Source organism: Corvus hawaiiensis, chromosome 19 (assembly GCF_020740725.1).
Source record: "Corvus hawaiiensis isolate bCorHaw1 chromosome 19, bCorHaw1.pri.cur, whole genome shotgun sequence".
Classification (NCBI taxonomy): domain Eukaryota; kingdom Metazoa; phylum Chordata; class Aves; order Passeriformes; family Corvidae; genus Corvus; species Corvus hawaiiensis.
Window position 1 is genome coordinate 2,455,874 of NC_063231.1, and position 27,690 is coordinate 2,483,563.

At 51.6% G+C, this 27,690-nt stretch overlaps 2 protein-coding genes across 3 annotated transcripts in view; one reads left to right on the forward strand and one right to left on the reverse strand.

The window, feature by feature from the left end:
- The window catches only part of MAP2K6 (mitogen-activated protein kinase kinase 6), a 53,302-nt gene extending 44,124 nt beyond the window's left edge, over positions 1–9,178 (reverse strand). The window contains exon 1 of the mRNA XM_048323367.1: positions 9,021–9,178. Coding sequence (XP_048179324.1) covers positions 9,021–9,036 — 16 coding nt within the window. The 5' untranslated portion in view covers positions 9,037–9,178. The remainder of the gene's footprint in view (positions 1–9,020) is intronic.
- Positions 9,179–22,249: 13,071 nt separating this feature from the next.
- The window catches only part of ABCA5 (ATP binding cassette subfamily A member 5), a 35,832-nt gene continuing 30,391 nt past the window's right edge, over positions 22,250–27,690 (forward strand). Inside the window, exons 1-3 of one of the 2 annotated variants that reach the window (XM_048323499.1) lie at positions 22,250–22,412; positions 26,161–26,292; positions 26,926–27,039. In XM_048323499.1, coding sequence (XP_048179456.1) covers positions 26,935–27,039 — 105 coding nt within the window. In that variant the 5' untranslated portion in view covers positions 22,250–22,412; positions 26,161–26,292; positions 26,926–26,934. Of the gene's footprint in view, positions 22,413–23,692; positions 23,799–26,160; positions 26,293–26,925; positions 27,040–27,690 lie in introns of those variants that run through there. The other variant, XM_048323498.1, reaches the window with a different exon arrangement.

The window sequence follows — 27,690 nt, forward strand, 5'->3', positions numbered from 1 at the left end:
TTCCAGTGCCCAATCACTCTTTCAGTGAAGAATTTTTTCATTTCTTGTCTCCAGAAAGCAACTTGTTTCTCATCATCTCTGAGTGCAGCATCGGTGTCACCCTCCCCAGCTGCCAGGGGTTATTTTGGGCTCTCCCTCCAGTTCCGATGCTGCTGTCAGGGGGCTGCTTTGGGATGTGGGATGTCCTTCCACGCAATGCACAATCTGCTCTTGTGGTTAATTTATAAAACTGATTCCTTGGCAGGAATCCAAATTCTCTGTAGAAAGGTTCCAAAGTTTTATTAGTAATGAGCAAATTGCTGGTGTCATTGGGAAAGGTAAGGAAGTCAGAGTCTGTGTTATTTGCCTTTATTTTTTTCCAGAGGGTCTCTCCCAAAGGATAATTCCATGTCACACAGCAGCAGCTCTCTGGCTACACAAGGACCTGTAGATTTAATGGTTGTCTCGGTTATCAGATATCTTATTGCATAGATATCTGAAAAAATATCAATTTTAAGTATTATGTTCACTATTTTATCAGATTTTATGTCTTGTTTCAGGCAAGAACTCCTTGTCCCAGCCTGGTTTCTCCTGGTAGGTTGTTAGGGGATTGCGGTTTTCATCTCTTAGGAGTTAAAAACCAGAAAAACACCTTGGAACAGGTCAAAACCCAACAGTATTAGAGCATTGCCTTTCTTCTCCTTTAATAGGCTACTCTGACAACCCTCTGCTTGTTAAATGAGAGAAAAATCTGTGGGCATGCAGTGAAGGTCAATCTTGTGGTTTTTGAAAGCATTTAATTAACATGGTTAAGCACCAAGGTCTGCTTGGGAGGGAACTTCTGCATTAACCAGCAGCATCTTCCTCTTCAACCTGCAAGAGGGGACTGACTGCAGGATTTATCTACATCTCCACATCCCAAACCTCAGTGCTGCTCATATTTAGGTGCAGCAGCTGCCCTGTCCTATTGCTACTGCCAGACCTGCAAGGACATCGTAGTCAGAGCTGTGTCTGCAGCTCAGAGCCAGCAGAGTCTCAGCTGGCCAGAGCCTGACCCCCTTCTGCAGGGGTTGGGGTGACCCCCTGCACCCCCAGAGCCCCTCAGGGCTGCCAGAGCCCCATGCTGTGCCTTGGACTTGTGCTCAAGGCGTTTTTGTCAAGTGCTTAAACAAATCTACTTAAGATGTAGCTTAGCCCAAAGGGGTTTTGGCATTTTGATGACAGCACGTAAAGTCCCTGTCTCTTCCTTCAGCTATTCTCAGCTCCTACAGGTGCTCCTCTCCTTGGATAAAACTACAAGAAATATCCCGTATTTGTGTTTTAACCCTGGGCAGTCACGTGCACAAACCCCACAGTCACAGGCTGGCAGTTCCTTTCTGAAAGGTCACAGCATCAGCTGGTTGAGAGAAGAAATCAATCCTAGCCCTTACAAAGCCAGACTGGGTTTTGTTTCTCCATCCTTTTGCAGTGCTGGAGACCCTAACTGCAGGCAATTAAAGCAGCCCTAGCAGAAAGGCTGTGTTGAAATCCAAGCTGGGAAGTGTGGCTCCAACTTGGGGGCAGCTGCCAGCGCTGGAGAGGTGCCCTGCAAGAAGGAGCTGAGCCCAGGGCTGTGCTTGGTGCTGCACAAACCCTGCAGGCAGAGCCGGTGCCAGAGGGACCTTCTGAGCTCATGTGCCCTGCTCTGGCAGGGATTGTTTCCCTCCTGTGTGCAGGTACTTGAGGCAGCCTGGCACTCCAGCAGGCTCTGACGGGGCTGCTGCACAAGGAGGTGCTGAGAGCAGACAGAGTGGAGCAGATCCAGGGAAACAGTCACCCAGTCATGGAATGGTTTGGGTTGGAAAAGACCTCAAAACTTATCTCATTCCACAGGCAGGGACACCTTCCACTATCCCAGGGTGCTCCAAGCCCTGCCCAACCTGGCCTTGGACACTTCCAGGGATCCAGGGGCAGCCACAGCTTCTCTGGGCACCCTGTGCCTCACCACCCCCACAGGAAAAAATTTTTCCTTAATATCTGATCCGGACCTACTTTAAACGTCAGTAATCAATGCCGGGTTTGCCTTTAAAATATTCTCCCTCCATTCCCTTTTGGTGCCAGCTCTCCGGGAAGGTTTGTCTTTGCTGGATTGGGCCTTCCATCACTTCAGAGCTGTCAGAACAACAAAAGACTTTTGAGTCATTTTCTATATCTGACCTTGAACTACTGGAGAAGCAATAAACATTCACGAGAGGAATGATACCATGGAGTGAAGCTGTAATTTTTATAACTTGTTGCTTGAGTGTGAAATGAGCCCTGCTGAAAACGCAGGAGCGAGGAACTCGGGGATCAGCCCCCAGTGCAGGATGAACACAGGCACACAAGCACGGTGCCTGGGACTTGCACAGAGCAGCCACACGATGCTCTGAGGCCATTTGGCACTGATAAGCATTTTTCATTGAGTGCAATTACATATTTTTGTTTAGAAAAAGATTCTCCTTCAAAAGCAGCTCCCGAGTCCGTGCTGATTCAGCCTTCATTAAAGGCCTCTTCTTGCAGACACTGAAGTGTTGACTCCTGCACCGATTTTCTATTGCTGCCTTATCTTTGGCATCTCATCTGCAACTTCTGCTGGGTTTTTTCTTTCTTTTTTTGTCCCCCCACTGTTTTCATCTGAATGCAGCAGAAGTGGCTGCTGCTCGGGCTTCAGTTCTTCTCACGATTTTTGATCTGCCTGGGTGCAGGCTAAGAAAACCCAGCCTTGATTATAAAATTGCAGGCTAAGTAGGCTAACAAAACAGCACCAGCAAGAAACTGGATCAGCTTTGCTCTGTGAAGTTTTCCTGCTCGAGTAAGGGGAAAAAAAAAGGCTTTTTCTCCTTACAAATCTGAAACCCTACCCCAGCTGCAGAGGTTGTTTGCATTGGGCTTCACAGCACTCAGGTTTTGCAGCCCAACAAGCCACAGCCACTGCTCCAACAGCAACTGGGGGGAGCAGCCAGTGTAGCTCCTACCCCAGAGCATTCCCTGATGCCATCTCTTACCCTGCCCCTACAAATCCAGGCTCCTGCTTGAGGATGGGACGCAAATCCAAAGGGAACTGCCACAGCTCTGACAGCACCAGCAGACCAGGATGCATGAGCAGCTTCTTGGAGATCCCACTGAGGATGTCCAGCATTTCTCAGCACCATCTCCAAAGTAAAGAGGACTCAAAAATGCCTGGAGGCTTTCACGGTGGGACGAACACTCTGTGTTTGGAATTCCCAGTTTAAAAGGACGGGGAGGTTTGAAGGCTGGGTTTAATTCTGGCTTTGAGGCAAGAGAAAGCCCTACAAGCAACAGCCCCAGACCTCCCCTCTCCAAACTGCTTTCACTGTGCCAAGGTCACGGAGCAGGAGTCATTTTCCACTCACACTTGTCAAGTGCAGAATATTGTGGATTTGGAAGACAAAAGCAAAAAAAATCCCCGACTTTTTGCGCAATGAGCAGATATGGAAATTGCACCGAATGGCCTTCATCACTTGGCCACCACAGACCATAATATCTGACGTGGCACCGCTCCAGCCTCCTGGATCTGCTTCCCTGCTAACACTGCTCTAGCTGATAATGCTAATCCCTTCAACTATTCCCAGACAGGCCCTAAGGAACGGAGCTAAGTAACTCCACAGGTAATGAAACAGATTTTTATTTTTTTTAATTACAGCTCTGTCCATGTCTCAAACTGAAAGAACACTCCTGCAATTTCTCCGGCCACTGGAGGCTGACTCAACACTTCAGCTAATGATGCTGCTGGTGGTCATGCTGCCAACTTGTAAAATGCACCCCAAAATGGTCCCCCAGAACGTGAGTGACAGCAGGAAGGGACACCTGGTGAGTAACTCTTACTCAGAATTGCTCGTGCCACCCTCTGCCATCACAGCTGTGACCTGCCCTGCGCTTGCACTCCCTGTCAGGTGTCAGCTTTGCCTCTGGAGCTGCAGCAGCATCAGGAATGCAAGTTCATAGGGTGAATGCCTTGGGGAAGGGTTGGGAATCATCACAATGACCAGGGTAACAAGCCCTGGGCCTCTAAGTGTGTTTGCAGAGGGCTGAAAAGCATCCCCACTCCTGTGCCAACAAAACTCCCACACTATTTTTCTTTTTCCAGCTTAAAAAAAGGATCAGAGCTTTTTTCAGGTGTGTTGGTTTTCAATCCTTTTTGGAGAGACTTCTAGAGGTGTTGTCAGAGCTGTTTTCAGAAACAAAAAAAGCCCAAGTGACAACAAACACAGGCACTGTTTGGGGGGAAAAGGCAACTTTTTAGTCATCTTGTGTATTTGCAACTACAGGACCCAGAGCGTGCAAACCTGCTGTAACCACGTTGCACGGCTCCATACCCTGGGAGCAGTGAGGTGTCTCATCTCTCCAAACAACTCCTGTGGTTTTTGAGGAGCGTCATTCGCTTCACCTTAGCAGCTTGTGGATGTGTCACGGGAGGGAATTCACCCCCAGGAAGCGCCGAGGTTTTGGTGACTAAAACAACAAAAAGGAGCCACGCTCGGCGTGGCACTGAGGAGCCTGGCAGGAGCACTCAGCTCTCTGCTCCCTTTTTCCTGCAACTTTGCACTTTTACTGCTAGAATTGCTTCTAGTTTGAGCTTTTAAATTGTTTATGTCCTGTCCGTGCCAGGAGCCTGGGTGGCACCCAGGAGCTGCTGCCCTGAGCAGTGCTGGGACGGGTTGGGACACGGGGACAGGGCACCCTACAAACACCTCAGAGCAGTGCAGGGTGAAGGCAGGGGCTCACCCAGGTGTCCCAGCTCCCACTGGCTCACCTGGGCACAGCAGTGCTTTGGTTCATGCCAGACATCATCTCCAGCCAAACACTTTCTGCCCCAACCAGGTTTTCCTTCTTCCCGAGCTGGGTAATTCCTCCAGCCTGGCATTACACGAGGTTTTTAAACCTCTTTATAAATATTTGCCCCCTCTTCACTCAAAGCAGGCACACAGGCACCTCCAGCACTGCAGCACAGCAGGTAGCACCTAAACTAATTCAACAGGGCACCCTTAAAAAAAATTTAATTAAAAATAAATCAACAACTCGAGCTGAAATTTGCTGCTAGTCCAGGCTTTGCTAGGCTTGCACCTGACCGTGCCATGGCTTTGCTCCCCGTGCCCTTGCCAAGTGCCTGTGTCATGGGAGTGTGCAAGTGGGGAGAAGCTGAGGTGGCGCTGACAAGGCAAAATGCACATTGCACAAGCCACAGGAGCTGCCTGCAGGTTAATCTTACACCAGCAACAACCTGCCACCTACCTAGGGCTTCAAAAAAAACACCAACAACTCACATTTTGGCTTTACAGCTGCTCCACTGAGACTTCTAGCTGGGGAAAGCAAGAGTGTCTCAGACAAAACTGGTGTTTGGAATAGGTGCAGGGCCTTGGGTCAAAGTCCATAGGGTGCATGCTCAGCCAGCATCACGTGGGACGTGCTGCTCATAATCCCAGCCTCCCTTTGCAGCTGGAGCACTGAGAACTGTATTTGAAACAACAAAGTCTGAGGTTTAGGTGAGAGATCAACAGGCAGCAATACTTAGTTTAAATATCATTTCCATGTATTTATGAATCAGTGCTCTAATGGGTACTGCTCCCCCTTCCCTTTTCTGATTTCAGTGGAGAAAATTGCATATTTGCAGGTGTTTTCTCCCATGTGGGTTTTACCAGAGAATAATTCCCCCATTGCAAGGAATTTGGGAGACTCTTCTATGTATCTGCTGTCACCAGAGTTCAGATTTACAGCCTCAAACTGCACTTGGCTTGAAATTAATATGGACTTCTGCTTTTTCTCCCCCCTCCTCTTCCCAAATAATATCCTATTAGTCATGACAGCCAAACGGGCTGGATTTGGGCAACGATTCAACTTCTGAACTCCCATCAACATCAAGGCCCTCTGGGCCAGAGCAGGCTCAACTCCGAAGGTGAGGAACGGAACAGGCTGCAGGAACCTGCTGTGCCCAGGAAAAGCTGACTGGCTATGGATTGGTCCATCCAACAAAAAAATACCAGTCTGCAGTTTAAAAGAGGGAATGAAGGTAGGAACAAGCACAGGGTGAAATGCAGGGATGTCATTGACTTCAGGTGGATTTTGTATTTGGATGGACCCTCAGGGAGCCCATCAGGACAGGTAATGTGGCTGAGAACCACGAGCACAACGCTGGAGGCATCTGCTCATTCCTGCGATGGAAAGGGCCAGAAGGAAAGTGTTGTTTCTGGATTTCAGGGAGAGTTTTAACCTTTATAGACTATGCAGGAGGCAGAGCCCCTCCCATTGTTCACGTGGCACAGGTAGGATCCCCCTGAACCAGGTGGGATTCCTTGCAGGGAATAAGAACAACTCTGCTGCTCACATGTTCCCCTGACAAGCTGCATCAAAAAAATTCATCTCTGGCAGATTCTCAGAACAACTCTGGAAAGGATTCAAAGCAGGGAGAGGGCTCAGCAGCTGGCTGGGGCTCTGGGCTGTATTTTCAAGAGCTGCTGAGGAACCTCCTGTGCAACACATGAAAGCCGATCCCGAAATGCAGATTATGCCTCCCTTAATTCATCCCAAAGAACGACACCTCTGGTGCAAACCCTGGAGCTGAAACCCCTTCCCGAGCAAAAGCTCGGCCTGAACAGCTGAACTTGGAAAAGCTATCCGTGCGAGGAATGCGGGCTCAGGCACTGGTGCTGCGGAGCGCGAGGAGGACGGGAACGGGACTCAAGAATGATGCCATTCATTGAGATCATGTTTTGTGGGTTGGCTACTTCCATTTTCCCTTTTTCCTGGTACTGGGGAGGACGCAGAAGGCCGGTGCTGGGGAGCGTAGGGGATGCTCAGCACCCCTGCAGGGCCACCAGCACAGGTCCCTGCCCGTCACCTCCTCTGCACGCTCCACCTTTGCCACCCCCAGGCTTTTTGGGGACCCCCCTGGCCAGCCCCTGCCCCCCCAAGGGTCTCCCAGGGACCCTCCTTGCCAGTGGCAGAGTGCTCTGGGTACCACCGGGTTCAATCCTGCATTATCAAACTTCCTTGGCTCTTTGCATCGGAAACTTTTACAAGTCCCTGCTCGGCTGGAAAGGATGACTACAGCAAACCCAAATTAGGAATAAATTATACAACAACTTTACATTTTTCTTCTACAAAGGAAAACTGTGTGGCAAGAGCTGTGCAGGCACCTCCTTCCCAACATCCTCTCTTGCAAGGATTACTGTGGAAGGCTTCATAGACGGCTTAGTTTGAATAGATAAATAAATAAACACAACAAGAGGCAGCTCCAAACCCAGTCTGGGACCTGCTCCTGCCGGGCCACATGCTACCTCTCACCCCCCCCGCCCCCCAATCCCAAGTATGTGCGAGGGCTGCAGGATGCAGGGAGAGCCAAGCTGCAATATCCAACACAAGCACTTCAAAAAGCTCCAAAAGCTGCATCTGTGTGGCCGCACGCTGACATATGGGCATCTATTTCCACAATGAATGGCCGCAGCAACTCCTCCTTAAAGCTCCCTCCGCCTGCTCTTGCAGGGGCTGTTGCATTCCCGCAGCATTTTTGCAATATTAAATTCTCCACTTCCTCCCACCCCCCCCGCCCTTGCAGGGCACAAGGCAGAGCCTCTCCGGAATAACCAGCGAGTTAAAAAGCAAAGAGCGAGCGCTCTGTGCCACCGCGCTGGCAGAAATAAATCACTGCTGTCCCCTTCCCAAACCCCCTCCTGCCGCTCCTCAGCGCTCAACTCCTGCCCTTTCGCAGCTCCTCAACGCTCAGTTTTTGCCCTTTTGCAACTCCTAAATTCTCAACTTCTGCAGCTCCAAAATGCCCAATTCCCGCCCTTTTGCAACTCCTAAATGCTCAACTTCTGCCCTTCCTAAATGCTCAATTTTTGCCCTTTTGCAACTCCCAAATTCTCAGTTTCTGCAGCTCCTAAATGCTCAAGTCCTGCAGCTCTTGAATGCTCTATTCCTGCCTTTCTGCAGCTCCTAAATGCTCAATTCCTGCATCTCCAAAATGCCCAATTCCTGCCCTTTTGCAACTCCTAAATTCTCAACTTCTGCAGCCCCTAAATGCTCCATTCCTGCAGCTCCTAAATGCTCCCATTCCTGCAGTTCCAAAACGCTCCATTCCTGCCTTTCTGCAGCTCCCAAATACCCAATTCCTGCCTCCCTGCACTTCCCAAACGCTCCGTTCCTGCCTTTTTGCACGCTCGGAGCGTGCTGGTGTGACAAACCCCACTGCTGCCTGTGACCAAAAGTTACCAAATATTACGGGATGGGGGGGAGAGAAATGGGTGGAAAATGATCTCAGCGCTGGCACGAGAACAATACTTTCCCATGGAAACATAGGTATATATTTAATTCCTGGTAACTCCACTCCAGTTTCACCTTTCATCTCCCTCGCGGACTTGTTTAAAAGTTTGCTTTAACCCCGCACCGAGCCCCGGCTGCAGCTGCTCCTCCAACACCCCCCTTTTCCCGGCCGTGCCAAAGGCAGGCGAGGGGCTCGGTCATCCCGGGAGCGGCTCCCGGCTGGAGCCAGCGCGGGGCTGCTGCAGCGCCAGGGAGCAGGAAATGCGGCGGGAGCTGCACCGGGAGCGGCACCGGGAGCGGCGACCCCAGGACGCGCGGGCGTGCAAACGCGCGGGCACGCGCAGCACGTGCACCCACGCCCGTGCATGCACATGCACCCGCGCGTGCACGCGCAGTTGCACACGCAGCTGCCCGCGCACACATGCACCCGCAGTTGCACCCGCAGTTGCACCCGCAGCTGCACGTGCACCCGCACGCGGACACGCACCCGCAAGCTGCACCCGCAAGTTGCACAAGCGAACGCGCACGCACCCGCGAAGTTGCACAAGCGAGTGCACGCGCGCGTGCACATGCACGCGCACCCGCGGCTGCACCCGCGGCCGTTGCACGCGCGCGCGGCTGCACCCGCGGTTGCACGCGCAAATGCACGCGCAGATGCACGCGCAGATGCACGCGCACATGCACCCTCCCGCAGCTGCGCCTGCACATGCACACGCGCGTGCACGCGCGCACGCCCCTCTCACCTCGGGGCTGAGACATTGTCCCCCGCCTGGGTGGGGGGAAGGGCGCGCGCACAAAGAGACTTCCCCGCGCGGCTCCTCCGGGGCGAGTTGCCCAACACACAAAAGATGCGAGGCGCGCTCCCCGCGCGCGCTCCCGCCTGGGCGGCGCGGGGCTCGGGGCGCGCGGGGCCGCGCCGGGCCGGGCCGGGCCGGGCCGGGGGTCCCTGCGCGGCTGGCGCGGGGCCGGCGCGGCTGCACCTACATGATGGGCCGGGGCGGCCGCCCCGGCCTCCGGCGCGCGCGGGGGGGGGCCGCACCGCGCACGCGCGGCGCCGCCGCAACGGCGCATGGGAGATGTAGTCCCGCGGCCTCCCCCCGGCGGGGCGCGCCGCCGGCAGGGGGCGCGGGGAAGGCGGCGGAGTTCGCTCGGCTCCGCTGCGATGGCCTCAGACCGCTCTGGATCGCCTCAGACCGCCTCAAATCGCTCCGGATCACCCCGCACCGCACAGCATCTCATCGCCCTGCCTCACATCGTACCGTGCCGCGCCGCTCCGCTCCGCCCGTGCGCTGCTCTTTCCCCAAAGAAAGCGAAGCGAAGCGCCTGCCCGCCCCGCGTCTGCCCGCTGCCTGTGCCCCTGCCAGCCTGCATCCCTGTGCCCCTGCCATCCCTTCCTGCACCCCTCTCTGCATCCCTGCGCTCCTGCCTCCCTCCCTGCCTGCCTGCCTCCCTGTGCCCCTGCCTGCAGCCCCAATATCATCCCTGTCTGCATCCGTCTGCATCCCTGTGCCCCTGCCTGTATTCATACCTGCATCCCCGTGCCCATGCTTGCAGTCCCAATTTCATCCCTCCCTGCATCCCTCTCTATATCCCTATGCCTCTGCTTGCATCCATATCTGTATCCCTGCCTGCATCCCTACATGCATCCCTGGACGCCTGCCTGCATCCCTGCACTTCTGCCTGCATCCCTGTGCACCTGCCTGCATCCCTGTGCTGCTGGCTGCATCTCTGCACCTCTGCCTGCATCCCTGCCTGCATCCCTGCATCCATCCCTGCATTCCTGGATCCATGCCTGCATCCCTGCCTGCATCCCTGCATCCCTGCCTGCATCCCTGCATCCCTCTGCCCCTGCCTGTCTTCCTGCCATCAGCAAGTGCTTAATCTGTGTTTTTTCATTTTTCCCCTTGCAGCCAGATCAGATGGAATGAGTATATCCTGAGTCAAGCAGGGTGTGTTTGGAGGTGATCATGGAGGTTTCCCATGGGAAGAGCCAATAGACCTGATCTGGTGACCTTTCCCTGAGATGGGGACACTGTCCACACGGGAAACTCAGGGCAGTGGTAGATGGGTACCCCGTTTGCCACATAGGAACCCCCCTTCTGGAAAAAATCCCTAGAGAAAGGAAAAAACAGACCTTCACAAAGCAGTGTTTACCATTATTTATATGTTTCCTTATAGGAACATGGGGAGAAAACAAACAAAATGTAATAAAAATACCTGCGCGCTAAGAAATGTGCACTTCAAACCCATTTACAGTTAAATTAGTGCTGAGGGTATTTTACACTCCAGCAAAATACTGATGACGAAGGTATAAAATCCAGTGAGAAGGTTGCATGGAGGGCATAGATGGGAGTGAAAGCCGTGCTGCCACTCATTCCTTGGGCTGGAAAATGTGCATTGGAGCTGATTTTGGGGCTGTGCCTCCTTTTCCCAGCCAGCCCCAGGCTCTGAACTTGCACTCACCTGGCCTTGCCACTTTTGGCTGCAAGGGCCAAAGTCTGAAGGAGCTGCAGCCCTCAATTAGGGCTCTGTGTGTAATTCCTCCTTTTAGAGGGCTTCAGGGATGAGGGTGATGCCATGATGACTTTTTGCCTTTCCTTTTATACCCTTTTTATAAACCTCTTTATAGCTTTTTTATTCTCAGTGGTTTTTTTGCCGACATTCTTAGACTTATTTTGTCAAGCTAAGAGACTAAACATTTTAGAAGCTTCGTAGCCAGGGATCAGTGTGCCCCAGAGCCCAAGGTCCTCTCCAGAACACATTCTGTAAACTGAGATAGAACCATCCAGGGGAAGGTTCCTTGGGGAGGGGGGGCTCACTCGAGCCTCTCATTGGGAAGTCTTTGATAGATCTGCTAATTAGTAACACCTATAATGTTATACCAGATCTTTTGGACTGTGCACCGCAATGTGCATATTGGCGCATTCCACCTGGACATGGTGCACCTAAGGATCCTTAAAATAAATACTGAGGTAAAATCCCTTTTTCCCTTCTAACCATGTTTGATTCTTGATTTTAAGACCAGGAAAAGGCATCAAGGGAAATGGTCGTGGTCCTTCCTGCCAAACACTCAGCTCGAGCAAATCCTTACAGCCAAGGAATAAATCCCAAAATGAGGGGTTTGCCATGGAAATGCTGACAAACCCTACACTCACACATCAGAAATGGCAGCTTTGGGAGCAGCATCGTGGTGGGACCCTGAGATCTTGTCCCATGAAGTGATGTGGCAAGGCTGCAGCTTTTAACTGGCTTTTAATGTTTGTAACAAACTTCTGTTGGTCAAGCCTGCACGCAGGTGCCAGCTCAGGGATGCTCCTTTGGGTTTCCATGAAGATTTCAGATGCTGCTGGAACTGCCCAACCGCTGGGCCATATCTAAACCCAGCTGTTTTCATAGGATCATGGAATATCCTGAGGTGGAAGGGACCCACTAGGATCATGGAATCCAACTCCTGGCACAGCACAGGCACCTCAAGAATGTCACCATGTCCTTGGGAGAGTTGTTCAAATATTTCTTGAGCTCTGGCAGGCTTGGAGCTGTGACCACTTCCTTGCTCCAGTGCGTGACCACCCTCTGCAGGAAGAACCTTTCCCTGATATCCACCCCAACCCTCTCCTCACACAGGTTCAAGGCATTATTTTCCGCAGAGGATGGAATCCTCATTCTCCAGCATTTCCCGGCGCACTGGCCCTGTCCCTTGCTGGCTGCCAGGTGCCATCAGGCGCACTGGGATGTCCCTGTCACACACAAGCTCAGACAGCCCAGCAAACCCCGTGTCCCTCCACAGCATGATGTCACTTTTTAGTGTCTTTTTTATGTTTTTCCTGTTTCCCCTTCCCAAAGATGTCCCGGAATCAGGATCCCACTGCTTTCCCCAGGATTAGGGCACCCTTGCACAGTGCCCTGCTAAGGCCCAGGGGAATTTTCTCCCGATTTTCAGGGGTTTAGGCTGAGCTGGGACCTGCAGAGGCTTGTCCATCCCGTGAGTGGTTGGTGTGTGCAGGGCAGGAGGGTGTGGGAGGTTGGGCTGGAGGACGAGTCCTGGCAGGCTGCAGCAGGACCGGGCAGGGCAGGGGGGAGGCATGGCAGTGTCACCCCAAACTGGGGGGTTGTCCCCAGGTGTGAGGGCTGCAGCTTCCCCCAGCCCTGTGCAATGCCCTCCTCTGCCCTGGAGCCGACAGGGGACATCACAGGGTGACAGGATGGGCACAGGGCTGGACTTGGAGCTGTGGACTGGGTGCTGCCAGCTCTGAGTCAGAGTGGTTTGGGTTGGGAAGGAGGTTTAAAGGGCACCTCATCCCACCCCTGCCACTTTCCACTATCCCAGGTTGCTCCAAGCCCTGTCCAACCCAGCCTTGGACACTTCCAGGGATGGGGCAGGCACAGCTTCTCTGTCTGTCCATCCTCATTGTAAAAACACCTCTTCCTTATATCCAAATCAAGTGGTTCCAAAACACTTTATTACCTTTGTTGTTCCCGTTTGCTCCAGCACAGTGCCCGGCCTTTCACCTTCCAGTTTCCTCTTCACAGAGCCTTTTCTTATTAAAATCTAAATTCTGCACACAGTGTGACCAGATCTCCCTTGTCCAGGTGGGATTCACCCTCCTCCTGTCCAGTGACAGGCTCGGGTCCCCATCTTGGGAAGGGGAAGGAGAAGGGCAAGGGCAAGGGCAAGGGAAGGGGAGCTACTGCAGAGCTGACTGAAGATGTCCAGTTTCTACATCTGGGTCTGGCCATAACTTTATTCTCTAATACTCCCTGCCTACAGTAGTTTGAATTTTCTACAAGTTCTGATTTATTTATTCCTTCTCCCAGCTCGCTCCTTCATTGCTAGGGAACAAATTTGCTGCAGAGAAATTGGACAAACAATTTCTGTGGTTTCGCTGCTGAAAAAATCTCCTGTGTCTGCAAAGGGAAGGTTTGCCCCGAAATGTTGTTTGTTTCAGACCCGAGGTTGTTTCCAGCGTTGGCTTTGGTCAGGGCGCTCGGGAGGCGAGCGGAGTCATGTGCTGGGTTTGTCCAGGGAAAACACAATTGGAGGCTTCAGTGTCAGTGTTTGTGTGAGCGCTCACTCCTGGGCCAAAAATTAATCCCAGAGCCCTGTCCACAAACAGCAGAGAGCTCCAGCGTCCCCAGATTCTCCTGCTTCCCTCTTGCAGAACCATTGCCAGAGGCTGTTTCCATATCCCGGATTCTCGCTGGGGAGGGGGATGCTTTCCCCTGGCTCATCCCCCTTCACTGGGAATTATTTGGAGGATTCAGACGCTGCTCGTGTGTGATTTTCAGCTGTTACAATCATAGGTGATGGGAAACAGGAGCAAAACTGTGTCCAGAACAGCTGTGGTACCTCCTGGTGCATCCTTGAACACCAAGAGCAGGATCTGGGGCTCAAATCAGGATTTTCCCAGTGCGACATGAGGTGTGAAGGGGCCACAGCTATTGCTCTGAAGCTGTTGTGTATTTTGGATGACAGCCCTGTGCAGGGACAGTCAGAAGTCCCGGTTTTCCCAAAAACAATGCACTTTGCAGATGGAGAGATCAAGCAGAGGAGCTTGGTGATTGAACTTTATGGAGCAGGAGGTGGGACAGGCTGCAGCAGCTCCTGTGCTGGAGGATCCAGTGGCTATTTCAGTTTCTTTGGTTCTCATTTGTGTTTTTATTAGATTATTCTGCTCCCAGCCATCTCCTCCCTTCATGGGAATGGGAACTGTGGGGAAGGAAGGATAATTTGGGACGAGTGTAGCGAGGTTTGGCTTGGCCTGTCCTGTGAGAGACAATGGGACAATGACATTTTCAAGTGTGATCCCATCCCCTGGAGAGAACCTCATGAAATTTCTCATTATTTTTAGCTCAGGTAGTGGTCAGTCCCCTCGGAACAGCTGGGCAGGAGAATTCAGCCATTCCCTAATGCTCCTGGAACGGGAAAATTAAAGCTGAAAATTAAAAATAATTGGAATAATGACACTAAAGGGCATTAATGACACTAATAATGACATGGGGCATAATGACACTAAAAGCCATGGGGCAGCAGGCAAGGCAGAAGACAAGGACAGTTCCTCTTCTCTGCTACAGAGGATGAACAAACTGCAGGAAGTTCTCCAATACGAGAGGGACCAGCTGGGAAAAGGGACATTCCCAAGGGTGTGTCTGGGGAAGGAGCCCCAAGAAAAACCAAAGCAAACAGAGGGTACAGGTGCTGGGGAGGAGAATTCGGCTGTGGGGAGAGAGGAGGTGAGAAACAATGAGCTGTGCTGAGCACGAGCTGCTGATGGCAGCAGGCACCATCTGCTCCTCAGGGTCTGAATGGTGCTGCCTGATATCCTGCATTCCTTTGTTCCCCGGGAATTGCAGCCTGCAGGAATTTAAAGCCAAACACAGGCCCTGGGAGCTCAGCCCCATCTTACCTTTTGTCTGAGTTTCCTCAGTCTCCTCCTCCTCCTGCCTCTCCTCTTGCAGCCCTTAATTCCCAGCACATTTTTCCACCCTGGATCATGAGGAGATGGATTAAAGCCCAGGAGGGCTTGGAATTCTCAGTAGTGAAACAAACTGTGTTGCCCCAGCACACACAGGGTGGGATGTTGGTAAAATTTCCCCTCATGGCTGGGTAGGTAGGGAATTGTGAGGATAAAATGACCCAAGATGTACGTGCAGTTCATCAAAGAGGCAGAGGCCAGTAAATAAAAATGACTTTCAGCTTAATAATAATGAGGTTTCAGAGCCATAAATCTGGCTGGACAACAATGATGAGTCAAGCACACTCTTCCAGGAGGGGTTGATGCCTTTTCCTGGTCTTAAAATCAAGAGTCATACACGGTTAGAAGGTGAAAAGGGATTTTACCTTGGTATTTATTTTTAGGATCCTTAGGTGCACACGTCCAGATCAAATGCACCTCCATGCCCACCGCAATGACCCCCCCAAAAGTTCCGGTAGAACATTATAGGTTTTACTAATTAGCAGATCTATCAAAGATTCCCCAATGAGAGGCTCAAGTGAGCCCCCCTCCCCAAGGAACCTTCCCCTGGATGGTTCTATCTCAGTTTACAGAATGTGTTCTGGAGAGGACCTTGGGCTCTGGGGCACACTGATCCCTGGCTACCAATCTTCTAAGATGTTGAGTCTCCGAGCTGAACAAACAAGGCCAAGAATGTAGGCAAAAAGCACTAAGAATACAGAAGTTGTAAAAAAGGTACAACAGGGGTATAAAAGAAAAGGCAAAAAATCTTCATGGCATCAGGGTGAGGGGGATGTCTGTGTGTGTTAACCTGAAGACGAGGGACAGAGGTGGAGAGCCAGGTAGGAATTTTAAAGTTTTAGAAAAACACGCAATTAATGCACAGACGAACTAAAGCAGCCTCACACCTCCGAAATCATTGATCTGGGGGCTGGGGGAAAACGTGTTTTTATATGGCCTGTCTTAAACTGCTTGTCCCTTGCTCTGAGCCTTGCATTCCTGCTCTTGGGGATGGTTTTGTCTCTTATAAAAAGCCTGAGATTTTACCAGCTACATCTTTGTTTCGTGGTGACCTTTTTTGCTGTGTTGCTGCACAGAGATGTCCCTGCAGAACGTCAGAGGTGCCATCCCTCTGTCACACTCGGGGGCTGTCACGGAGGGACCGAGCTGAGTGTGGTGGTTTTAATGCTGCTGGCGTGGGTTTTAGTGCTGCAAACATTGCTGAGGTTTTTCAGAGTTTGCATTTGCTGCTTTCTGCCCTGCCTGCTCCTCTCTCAGCGCGGAACAGATTCTGCATGTGCTTCGGTGCAGTAACGGACCCAAATGCATCCTTCGGGCTCCTGGGAGCACTTAGTGCAGCCCTTTTGTATCTGCTGGATTCTCAGGGCTGGCTCTGGGTCACATCCTGAGCTCCAGGCTCTCTGTTCAGGGCCCTGTGCCTGCTCAGCCCAGCCAGGGGCAGCTGGATGCTTCACCTTTCAGGGTCAGTCCCATCACCTTTAGCGCCCATGGGTTCAACATTTGCAGGTCGCTCACCAGGCATTGTTTGAACGCCCAGTGACTCCATCCCAAAGCCAGGAGCAAGAAAAGGAATTCAAACTCTCCTAAACTCTGCCCAGCCCCTTCACCAGGCTGGGTGCAGCACCGCCTGTGCTGCTCCCAGGGATCTTTAAATGACCCCATCAAGGCTCCCCTGAAGCCAAGACATCTTTAAATCCCACTCAGTAACCACCAGCCAGCCTGCCCCTGTCTGGGGAGGGATTTCCCTCCTTCCCAGGCAGGAGAGCTGGGGCAGGACCCCGGTGAGCTGGAGCTGTGGCACTGCTGGGTGACACTGCGTGGGCCACTGCTGCCTGGGTGGAAATGTGGCCTCAGCCATCCCTTGAGTCCCCTGCCCTGCACCCTTCAGTCCTGGAAGATGCAAGCATTTGGGATTTGGGATCTGGGGGGAGGTTTTCACCTTGGGGCACTGCTCTGTGCTTAGGACTTTGTTTCTCACTGGTTGTCCCCAACTCCTTCATTCCAGCTGATTTTTTTCAGCAAAATGAGCTGCAGGTTCATTCAACAACTCAGTCAAGGGTTCAGTCATAAACTGCTCCTTGCTCTGGATCCCCAGGGGTGCAGAATGATGTTTTGAGTATGGATGCAATGTTGGGGTCCCAGCCAGCCTCAAAACTCCCAGTACGGAACACGCAAAGCAAGGAGAAACCCGGACATTTAGGGATGGAAGCTGAGGCCTCACCAGCAGCCAGAGAGAGGAAAGAAGAGGAGGAATGCAGTGCAAAAATGTTCTAAAACATGGTGGGATGAGGCTGAGCAGCTCCAGTGCCAAACAAGGATAAGTGGCACCTCTGTCTGAAGGGATCTTTTTATTGGGATGGCAGCAGGAAACATCTCTTCCTTTCACTGACATGGATACCTGGAGTGTGCAGAGCCAGGCAGGGCCTTTTTAAAAACAGGAAATCATATTTCAAAATCCATCCAGGAAAACCTCTGGGAAGGGAACACAGCTGGAGGTGGACAAGTGGCTGCAGGGGACGGTTCCACACACAGTGGCAATGCTGATGAAAAATACTCATTTTCTCTCACATCCCTACCAGGGATGGGTCACATTTTCCCCCCTCCAAACTCTGCTGATTTAAAATAGGCATTTGGGTTCTTTTTTTCTGCACTCATGAGGTATTACTCATGGCCAGAGTGAATCTATGTTTGCACCCATCTGGCTGTAATTATGGCATTCTATATGCTCTGCATACAATGTATATATTGTGCACTGAGCTGCTGGCACGGCTCTTGTTGAGGCTCTGTTGATGCTTCAGTTTAAAGCTTGGGGGTTTTTTTGTTCCCAGAGGTTTCTAACTTCCCGTAAAAATCTATTCTGGGCTGGGACTCCCTGTGCCAAGTCTTAGGCCAAGATTGAAATTTCTTTTATGAAATTTTATTCTGAGTCAGTCTGGATGTTGTTCCAGAAGGTGGGTGAGGGCACGGAGCAAAATCTGTGTCCTGCATGGTGTGAGAGAACCTGACTCCTAAAGAACTGAATTTTGCATAACCACTTCTAGAGGTGCAAAATGCTGTGGTTCTCAGCTGCGTTTTGAGCCCTTTTCTTTAAATCCAGGGATAAATTGTACCTGTTAATCATGCCCTGGGTCTGAGCACCAGGAGGTTTTTGGTGTCCAGCAGCTGGTGACTTTGGCTTTTTCACACTTTGGTGCAGCTGCAGCCTTGGAGCAGCAAACGCTGGAGGAAGTTGGGTTTTGCACAGTTTATTTCAGCCTCTTTCCAGCTCCCAGAAAGAGGCAGGCCTCCTAATCAGGTGCTCTGAATTCCTGCTGAAGGGCTTCCCTGGCAGGGAGTCGGAGCTGTAGAGGATGCAAATGCATCATCCTTGTGCTTATCCACAGGTTTATTGATGCAAACACATCACTTCCAGAAAACGTGGAGGAGATCTCCTCAGCCAGTGCCTGAACCAGCTGTGTGCACAAGAAAAACAGATCTCAACAGCCACAAGATATGGGCAGGAACAGGGCTCGAGTTGGCTAAAAACTCCAAAGAAAAATATAAAATAATTTGGTTTTATCTGCATTTGAATCCGAGCAATTTCTGTGATGGGCCTCTGGCTCCCAAAGAGCTGTGCAAAAGCTTTGATGAAAAAAGAAGCTGTGAAAGAGCAGCTGTTTACCTGCAGCTTCTGCATCACTGCACAGAATCATGCCAGCATTCCTGGGCTTCCTGAAAGGGCTCTCCTGACTGGGAAGAGCAGTCGGAGCAGGCGTGCTCTTCCCAGCCAGAGGGGTGGAAGGGCCGCATCCACCAACCCGAAATCCCAGGATAATATTCCATCTCTGGCCATTTTTTTGTTGTCTCCACACTGAACTTGTTCTGCCCTCTCTGCACAGCACAGAACCTCCCAAATTTAACTGCAGGAAGCAGAGCCTGCCCTGCTGGAGGCACCTCCCTCCTGCTCTGCTCCACATCCAGCGCAGAAGGTTTCCCTCAGCATGAGCAGGGATGCACCAAAGAATTTGGGAGCGGTCCTTTGTGCTTTTAATGCTTTTTTTTTTTTTTCTTTTTTTCTCTTTATTTTCAAAAGGCTGAGTCACAGATAGAAAGAAATGAAAGAAAGGAAATTCAGCCAGTCATGTTTCCTTGCTGGATGAACTAATGCATTCCCACTGCAGTGCACTGCACTGCACTCCCGTAATATCCTGTTTGAGGTGAGCACCTGTGCACAACTCCCAATGAAATAGCCCTGGAAGGAGATCCTTTAAACAGAAAGGGGAAGAAATGGCCCAGCCTGGCAGGGAGGAAGTGCCATTCTACATGTGCTGCTGTGGCTCTGGAACTCCTGGTGCGGTGCACAGACTCCGTCAGCCCAAAGTGATGAGAACTGGAGAAATTTCCCTCTGCTCCAGCGTGAACAGCCCCAACTCCCTCAGCCTCGTTGCACCTGGAGCCACTGGAAGTTGCCATCATTTGGTGCCTTGTGGAGTTGTTTAGATCCCTGTTCCACTTAAAGAGATTAAATTCTCCTCTTTGTCTTTAAATCTTTTTCCTTGGAAGTGTAACACGGACAGGTTTGTGGTGCAAACACAGCACCCACCTCCACCTCAGCACAGACTCCTTTTGGTCTGCAACACATTCCATCACCTTTGGCTCTTTGTATCTACAAACAGAGATGATGTTTGAGGCACCTGAGCACACAGGGCTGCTGTAAAAATTAATTAGCTGCTGGTTTGAAGGGGCTTTGAAGATGAAAAGCAGTGCAGTGCTTTAGGTTTAACACTTCTGGAGGTTCTCTCCCTGTGGTTTGGGCTAGGTTTGACTCTCAGCTGCTGATTCTGTTTGGTGTTTCCCTGGCTGCAGCAGCTCTCAGTGCCAGGAGTGTCTCACCCACTTGATGGGAACATCTTAGGGGATGTTTTCCTCCCAAATGACACAGCCAGATGTTTCAGAGCACCCTTACACGAAACCCCCGCCCCGCTTTGTGCAAATTCCTCACATTTTGTTGCTATGAATTGTCCTGGGGGACTGTTGCTGTGAAGCTTAAGAGGTTCACAGCAACCTCTTCTGTTGGCTAAAATACCCTGAACTCCAAAGAATTACAAACTTTGCAAGTAGAGCATAAAATCACAGATTCATGGAGTGGTTTGAGTTGGAGAGGACCTCAGAGACCATCTCATTCCAACCTCTTCCACAGGCCAGGAAGAAGCAGAACACGAATATGAGCAGTTAAAACTTTTGAAGTATAAACAGAGACCACAACAAAGTGACCAGAAGAATTCAGCCCCAGACAGGATTCTATTGTGTTTAATGCTTGATGGATGAAGATAAGAAGCTTTAGGGGTTTTTTTATTGAAGCTGTAGTTATGTCATTGTATTTACTCAGTATTCTTTAGGCAATTATTTAATTAGAGTCCTTTGAGCTAATACTCTTGGTTAAGGTGGGAACTAATGAAAAAAAGGAAGTTTCCATGAGATTTGTGCTGCTGTGGGGGCCTGTGCCTAACGAGGGCCCTGGGACCAGGCTGGGGCTTCAATCCTGGATATTCCCAACCATTGCTGTGGGTGAAGGAGGGAATGCAAAGGCTTCTGCATGGCTGTGACACCTCCGCGTGCAAACAGTGCTTTCCACTTAATTCCGTGCTGTGACATCCTTTTCTTCTTTCCAGTTGAGGACACAGTGTCCTGAGCTCCATTTTCCAAGAAAAACACGTGGAGCTCCTGCTGTGGTTACAGAGCTTGGTCGCTGCTGTGCGTGATGCTCGTGCTCAAAGCAGCCCGGACAAGGAATTCCCAACCCCTGCTGGGATCCGAGCAGTGAATCCGTGCTGGAGCAGGAGCTGCAGGGTGTTTTCCTGAGCAGCGTCCCTGCAGCAGGATTCAGGATTCCTGCTCAGCTCAGCCTCTCCCAGCAGCTCACAGGAGGTGCTCAGGGAAGCAGAGCCCGTCGGGTTGTGCAGGGATTGTGCTCTCAGCGATGGGAACAGGGCGATGAACACACACTCAGTAGGGTTGGTCACATCCCAACGGCAGCAAAAGGCTGCTCACGGACTCAGCCCCATCCAGAGGGTGACAGGGACTCCAGAGGGGGAATAACTCTGTGGGAAGCATCAGGAAACCAGCACCCACCTGTAAATGGCAGGGATTCAGTGCTGGTATTCAGGGCAGCATTTTCAATGCCTTAATTATATCTTGGGTAACGTAATTAAATCCTGGCGACCTTGTGGATGCAGGCAGTGATGCCTTTTCCTGGTCTTAAAATCAAGAGTCATACATGGTTAGAAGGTGAAAAGGGATTTTACCTTGTTATTTATCTTTAAGGATCCTTAGGTGCACCCACCCAGGTCATGTGCATCGAGATGCAGCCCGCCGAGTGTGCCCCCAAAGATCGGGTATAACATTATAGGTTTTACTAATTAGCAGATCTATCAAAGATTCCCCAATGAGAGGCTCAAGTGAGCCCCCCTCCCCAAGGAACCTTCCCCCTGGATGGTTCTATCTTGGTTTACAGAATGTGTTCTGGAGAGGACCTTGGGGTCTGGGGCACACTGATCCCTAGCTACGAAGCTTCTAAAATGTTTAGTCTTAGCTTGACAAACAAGTCCAAGAATGCAGGCAAAAAGCACCAGGAATACAGAAGTTGTAAAAAGGTATAACAGGGGTATAAAAGAAAAGGCAAAAATCTTCATGGCATCAGCAGGAGCCGGGAGCAGGGGATGGAGTGAGGTAGCTCCTGCCCAACCTTAAAGCTCCAGGTCCCCAGGACATATGTCCAGCCCCTTTCCTCTGCTCCCCAGCAAGGTTGTGCTGGGAGGTGGAAGGGGGGTGTCCCTGAGGAATGGGGGCTGCAGAAAGGAGGGGGTGTCCCTGGGAGGGGGGGGTCATACAGGGGATGGGGTCCCCAGGAGGAGAGAAACCTTGGAGAAGGGGGTCCTTTGGAGGAGGGGGTCACCTGGAGGATGGGGCTCCCTGCGAGGGGGTCTCCCAGAGAGGAGGGTCCTCAGGAGACGTGGTCACACAGAAAATGGGGTCCTCAGGAGGAGAGAATCCTTGGAAGGGGGGAGTCTCTTGGAGGAGAGGGTCACCCAGAGGATGGGGGTCCTCAAGAGAGGTGATCAGCTGGAGAATAGGGTCCTCAGGAAGAGAGAGTCCTTGGAGGGGGGGATGCCTTGGAAAAGGGGGTCACCGAGAGGATGGGGATCCTCAAGAGAGGTGGTCACACAAAGGATGGAGTCCTTGGGAAGGGTGGTCACCTGGAGGATGGAGGTCCCTGGGAGGGAGGTCCTCAGGAGGGATTGATGCCAAAAAATGGTTGGTTTTGACGTATCTTTCATACATTCACAGCTCTGCAGACTACAGTGGTCCAGTTACTCAGTTTCCCAGCCAACTGCAGTGCTCTGTGAGACAAACACATTCCTGGAATCCCCTTCTAATCTTGCTTCTTCAGCGAACCAAGGCCACGTCCCTTTCCCCTGTATTTAGACACAAACAACGTGGGGCTGGAAGCGAGGGGGAGGCTTCAGTAGGGGGCCGAACCAAGAGGGAAATTATTTCATTAACTGTACTTCTAATTGGGGATTCTCATCAATTATGCTAATTTGCTGAACTTACAAAAGTGTCGAAGCCCTGTCCCACGTGTGCATTCAGCCACAAGCGCGCCTGGGGGACCTTCAGTAAACGGTAACCACTTTATTCCTCATTTTAATCTCGTTTGGTTTGTGGTTCTAGGGCTGAAGAGGCATCGGGGTGGGGTCAGAGGAGAGAATCCTTGGAAGGGGGGATCACTTGAAGGGGGGGCCATCCAGGGGATGGAGGTGGGGGGGAGGTCATGCAGAGACTGGTGTCCTCAGAAAGGGGGCTCACTGGAGGATGGGGTCCCTGGGAAAGGGGTCCTCAGGAGGGATAGGGTCACAAGGGGGAGAGAATCCTTGGAAGGGGAGGGTCCCTTGAAGGAGGAGCCACCCTCAAGATGGAGGTTCCTGGGATGGGGGAACACCCAGAGATTGGGGTCCTCGGACAGGGGGTTCACTGGAGGATGGGGTCCCTGGGAAATGGTTGTCAGGAGGGATGGGGTCACCTGGAGGAGAGAAGTGGGGGTCACCTGCAGGATGGAGGTCCCTCGGCAGGGGAGGAGGGTCACCCAGAGGTTGGAGTCCTTGGAAGAGGTGGTCACCCAGAGGATGGGGTCCCTGGGAGGAAGGTTCTCAGGAGGGATGGGGTCGCTCGGAGAAGAAAATCCTTGGGGGGGGGGGGGGGGGGAGAGGGGGTCCCTTGAAGGGGGGCCACCCAGACATTGGGGTCCTTAGGAAGGGGGGGGTCACCTGGAGGATGGGGTCCCTGGGAAAGGGGTCCTCAGGAGGGATGGAGTCACAAGGGGGAGAGAATCCTTGGAACGGGGGGTCCTTTGAAGGGCAGGCCACCTACAAGATGGAGGTCCCTGGGATGGGGGAACACCCAGAGATCGGGGTACTTAGGAAGGGGGGGTCACTCGGAGGATGGGGTCCCTGGAAAAGGGGTCCTCAGGAGGGACGGGGTCACCCGGAGAGCAGCGTCCTCCTCCTCCGGAGGTGGTCCTCGGATAAGGGGTTCACCGGGAGAATGGGGTCCCTGGGACGAGGGAATCCTTGGGAAGGGGGATCACTTGGAGGACGGGGTGCTAGGGAGGGGGTGCCCAGCAGGGAAAGAGTCACCCGGAGGATGGAGCCCTCGGGAGGGGAGTCCCTGGCAGGGAAGGGGGATCCCGGGAGCGGGGCTGTCCCCGGGAGTGGAGGAATGTCAATAGGAGGGAGGTGTCCGGCACTGCGGACCGGCCCGGGGGGAAGGCGGGGAGCGGGGCGGGGGCACCGCGGGGCTCGGGGCTCTGCCGGCCGCGCTCCGCGGCGCAGGGGGCGGTCCGGGGCCGCGGGGCGGTGGCAGGAGCCGGGCCCGGCCCCTCCCGGCTCGGCTCGGACGGGAAGGGGAAGGAGCGGAGAGGAAGAGGAGGAGTTGGGCTGCACCTGGTGCGCGTCACTGCCCGCGAGTGCCGGTGGCTGGGGCAGCCGGGCCGGCGGGGCCGGGCGCCGAACGGTGAGAAAACCGCATTTCCAGGGATTTAGCGGGGGGGAAAGGGAGATGTGAAAAGCAGGAGCGTCGTCCCTCTGAGACACGCGGGGGTCCCCGGGGCTGGGGCGCGGCGGGGATGCTCAGAGGATGCAGGTGGATGCTGGGGATGCTCAGGGATGCAGGAGGATGCTGGGGATGCTCGGGGATGTTCAGGGATGCTCAAGGATGCTGGAGATGCTGCGGGAGCCGTGCGGGGACAGCCAGACCCGCCTCTGCTCCGTGTCATTCCTTGTCCCCGCAGGGAAACAGAGATGAGTTTGGAGGGAAGGGATTTGCAGCCCCAGGCAGGGCGGGGGTTCCCCATGGGGCTGATAAAGGAGAAAATTCCGATAAGGGAGAAAAATTCAGATAAGGGAGAACATTCAGCCTGTTTTTTAAATTACTACATGAAGCATGTTGTTATATGTTATTATAGTCGCAATTTAAATAATTGAAGCGCAGCAAAGAGCACATCAGAGTTTTGCTTGAGTACCATCTCGGCTGTTGTCTTGTAGCAGCAAGATCAATAATCTCATTTCCTCGCCGTTCCGCGGGGCTTGTTCACTGATAAATTGTTTTTGCCTCGAGCCGCAGCTCATTTAGCTGAGGCTGACACTCCTCGTTTGGGTTCTGGTGGGGTTTTTTGGGGTTTTTTTTGGCTTGAAAGACAAGGAGAACGTGATGTGCAGCACTAAATCGCCATGTGACCTTTAAAGCCCGTTGCCAGGTTGATGCCAGGGGAAGGAAGGGGAGGCTTCCCGAGTATCATCTGAGCGTTATTTAAGAAGCGCTGGCATCTCTGATATGGAATTAAAGCACAAACCCAGCCATTCCCTTGAGATAGCTTTGACTGAGATGCCCACAAGCATTTGTGTGTCACCCGCTTCCCGTGTCAGCACAAATCACAAGACAGTGCCTAAATTGGGGAGGATTGTCACAGGTTGAGAGTATCTTCATTTTGTCTGCTATTGCTCAATTAAATGCCTTGGCAGCTTCCTCTGGTCAGCCTCTGTGTTCATGTTCTTCATCCGGAGTTTCAAAGAGGATTTGGGTTGGTTTTTTCTCCCCCCAAATCCAAATTTTCACCGTTCAAGTGATGCTTCTTCAGTGTCCTTCATCGTTCTGTGGCTTACGTGGAGGTGGCAGGTGTAATATGAAAAATTAATTAACATTCTTGAAATGACCCTTCCTCCAACCTACGTGATGTAAATGAAAGCATGGCAGAGTTCCAGTGGAGATGTGGGAGTATTTTGGGTTTTACAAGTGGAGAGAAAATAATTAGAGGAACAGTAACTGGCACTGGTGATTGAATCTCATTAAATCATCTTTGCCAGTTTTGGGGATTTAATTAAGATATTGTGGCTGAGGGAAGGGGTTGCTGGGTTAGACCCTTGTGTGCTGTTGAGGAGGGACCTCTGGAGTTTCTGTTCCTGGGAGTGCTCTTGGAATGTGCAAACGGTGGCACTTCCAGGGCATGCTGTGAGCAGAGGGGAGAAGCACAGTGATTTTCATGATCTGTAAGCAAGAACTGCTGCTTTTGATTATTTTTCAAACACTCCGCTATCACTGGGAAACATTTCTTGCCCAAAATATCCAGAGGAGTTGTACTCATTTTTTCCTGCAGGGCTTGGTTGCTATCACAGCTTGGTGTTAAAGCATTTTGTGGTTGGATTTTTTTTTTTCCAGACAAAATATGTATTTTTTCAAAGTTTGCTTTTATTTTTGAAGTAGACTCAGGGTGAGGGCAGCACTCCAGGCTGGAGGTGGGATCCCTTCCCAAAGCTTCTCTTCCAGTGATGAGCACTTGTATCCCACTTCCCTCGTGCTTCCAGGGGTCGCTGCTCCAGGGAGGACCCCAGAGCCAGTCTGGGAGCAGGGATTTGGTTCCTTTTAGCCCCTTTTCCCTCCTCTCATCCCTGCCATGCTCAGACAGGCTCTGTGTATAAAGTATTTGTGTATTTGAGTTTATGGTGGTGCTGACATCTCAGGAACTTCCTGTGTCCCGTTACTGAGGTGATGTTTGTGCTCCAAAAAGAGATTTCCCTATTGAAACCCAGCCAGGGAAGGAACTTTGAGCCACGTGGTGTCTGACAGATAACAGAGAAACCAGAGCTGTACACAGGCACCAGGAACATCAGCCTGCTTCTGGAATGAATGCTGGGAGCTGTAAAGCCTGGAAAATGGATCAATTCCTGCATTCTCCACTGTGTTTTGACTGAAGGGTGGAGGAAGCACTCAGTTTTTCACCGGTGGTGTGTAGGTGTTGCTGAAGGTGGGGTTTGTGGCACCTGCCCTGGTGCTCTGCTGTCCCTGCTGAGCAGCTCATGGTTCTGTTTCACCTTCGCAGGTGAAATGTTCCAACATTCCCAGCTGAGGAAGCAGAGGGAGATGTAGCCTGACCCGTGATTCCCAACCTCAGGCAGCAAAAAGGGCGGCAGAACCCAGGAGAGAACCCTCCCGGCTCCCCAGCCCTCGCCAGGTACGTGCAGGATGGCATCTCCTGCAAGAGCATTTTCCATTGAGCTCCGTTGGCTTTCCCTTGCCCGGAGCTCGCGGGCAGCGCTGCTGGGCTGTGCAGCCGGGCTGATGGAAGGCTTCCAGCGGAGCGAGGGGGGGCCCGGCGCTGCTGGCCCTGCTCCAGCGGGGAAGGGGGTTACTCACGCCCAATTGCACAGCCCGGGGCAGCTGGCGCTGCTCTCGCTGCTCTGGCCGCCTGCCCTCAGCTCCCGCCACGGATGCTGGAATCGTGCTCCCAGAGAGATATCTGCGATTGGGATTTACATGGAGAAAAATAAGCCCAGCTTAAGTCAGGTCTACTGAGTTGGCCTAGAGCTGGTGCTGCCCTTGGGTGGAGGGGTGGCATCCTGAGGCACCTTCTGCCCAGATTCCCAGCTGGATTCCCCATTTCTCTCATTCCAAGTGGGCACTGGCAATTTCTCCATGTGACAGGCACATAACGTGTATGAGAAGGCATTAAGAGATGAAAAACTGAAAATGAAAAATTCTTGTGAAAATATAAAAATAGGAGACACCAAATGCTGCAACCGCCTGGCTTTGGCTTTGGAAATTATTTTGTCATTTAATAAAGGTCTATATTTTTTTCTCACACCAGTCCTGAAAAATGGCACCCGCTGCTCCAAGAGAAGCAGGAGTGTGGAGGCAAACCCGAGCTCTCTTGTTCAAGAATTGTCTTATTAAGTGCAGGACTAAGAAAAGCAGTGTCCAGGTAAGGGATGAGTCCTTGGCTCCTGCTTCCAGCACATCCACGGTTATCCTGTGTTTAAATAACTCCCAAATCGGAGGCAAAACTCGGTTTTATTATGATGTTTATGAAGCTTCATGATCTGCTCTGGATTTTGGGGTGAAATAGGCTTTTTCAGAAGGTATTTTGTAGCCCTTTGGTTAAAAAAGTGTTCTAATATGTAAGGCTTTATCCAGAAAATAGCCTTGAATATTAAATTATATATATGTATAAGAATACATCTACAGAGTATATTAATTTATTAGTAAATATTAGTTGATGTAGTCATTAATATTTTATATACATTGTAGTATATATTATACATATATATCATATAAATAATAATATATTATTTAAAATATCCTTGAATATTGCCAGCTCAGTGCACTTTTAAAACCTTTTACAGCTGTAACCACACAGAAAAGCAAGGTCAGACCTCCCCAAAAGATACTTTTATCTTTTCTACCAGTTCAGCCTGGGGTGTAAATGATTTGATGACACTTTAAGATGAATTTTGAGGGGAGGAAGAAACCTTGCAGTGCTTGGCTGGGCTCCTTCAGTGGCTCACAGCTTTTGTTTCGAGCAGGAATTTGCAGATGTTTAAAGCTTGTGGAATGATCCCTTTGGGCCTTCACA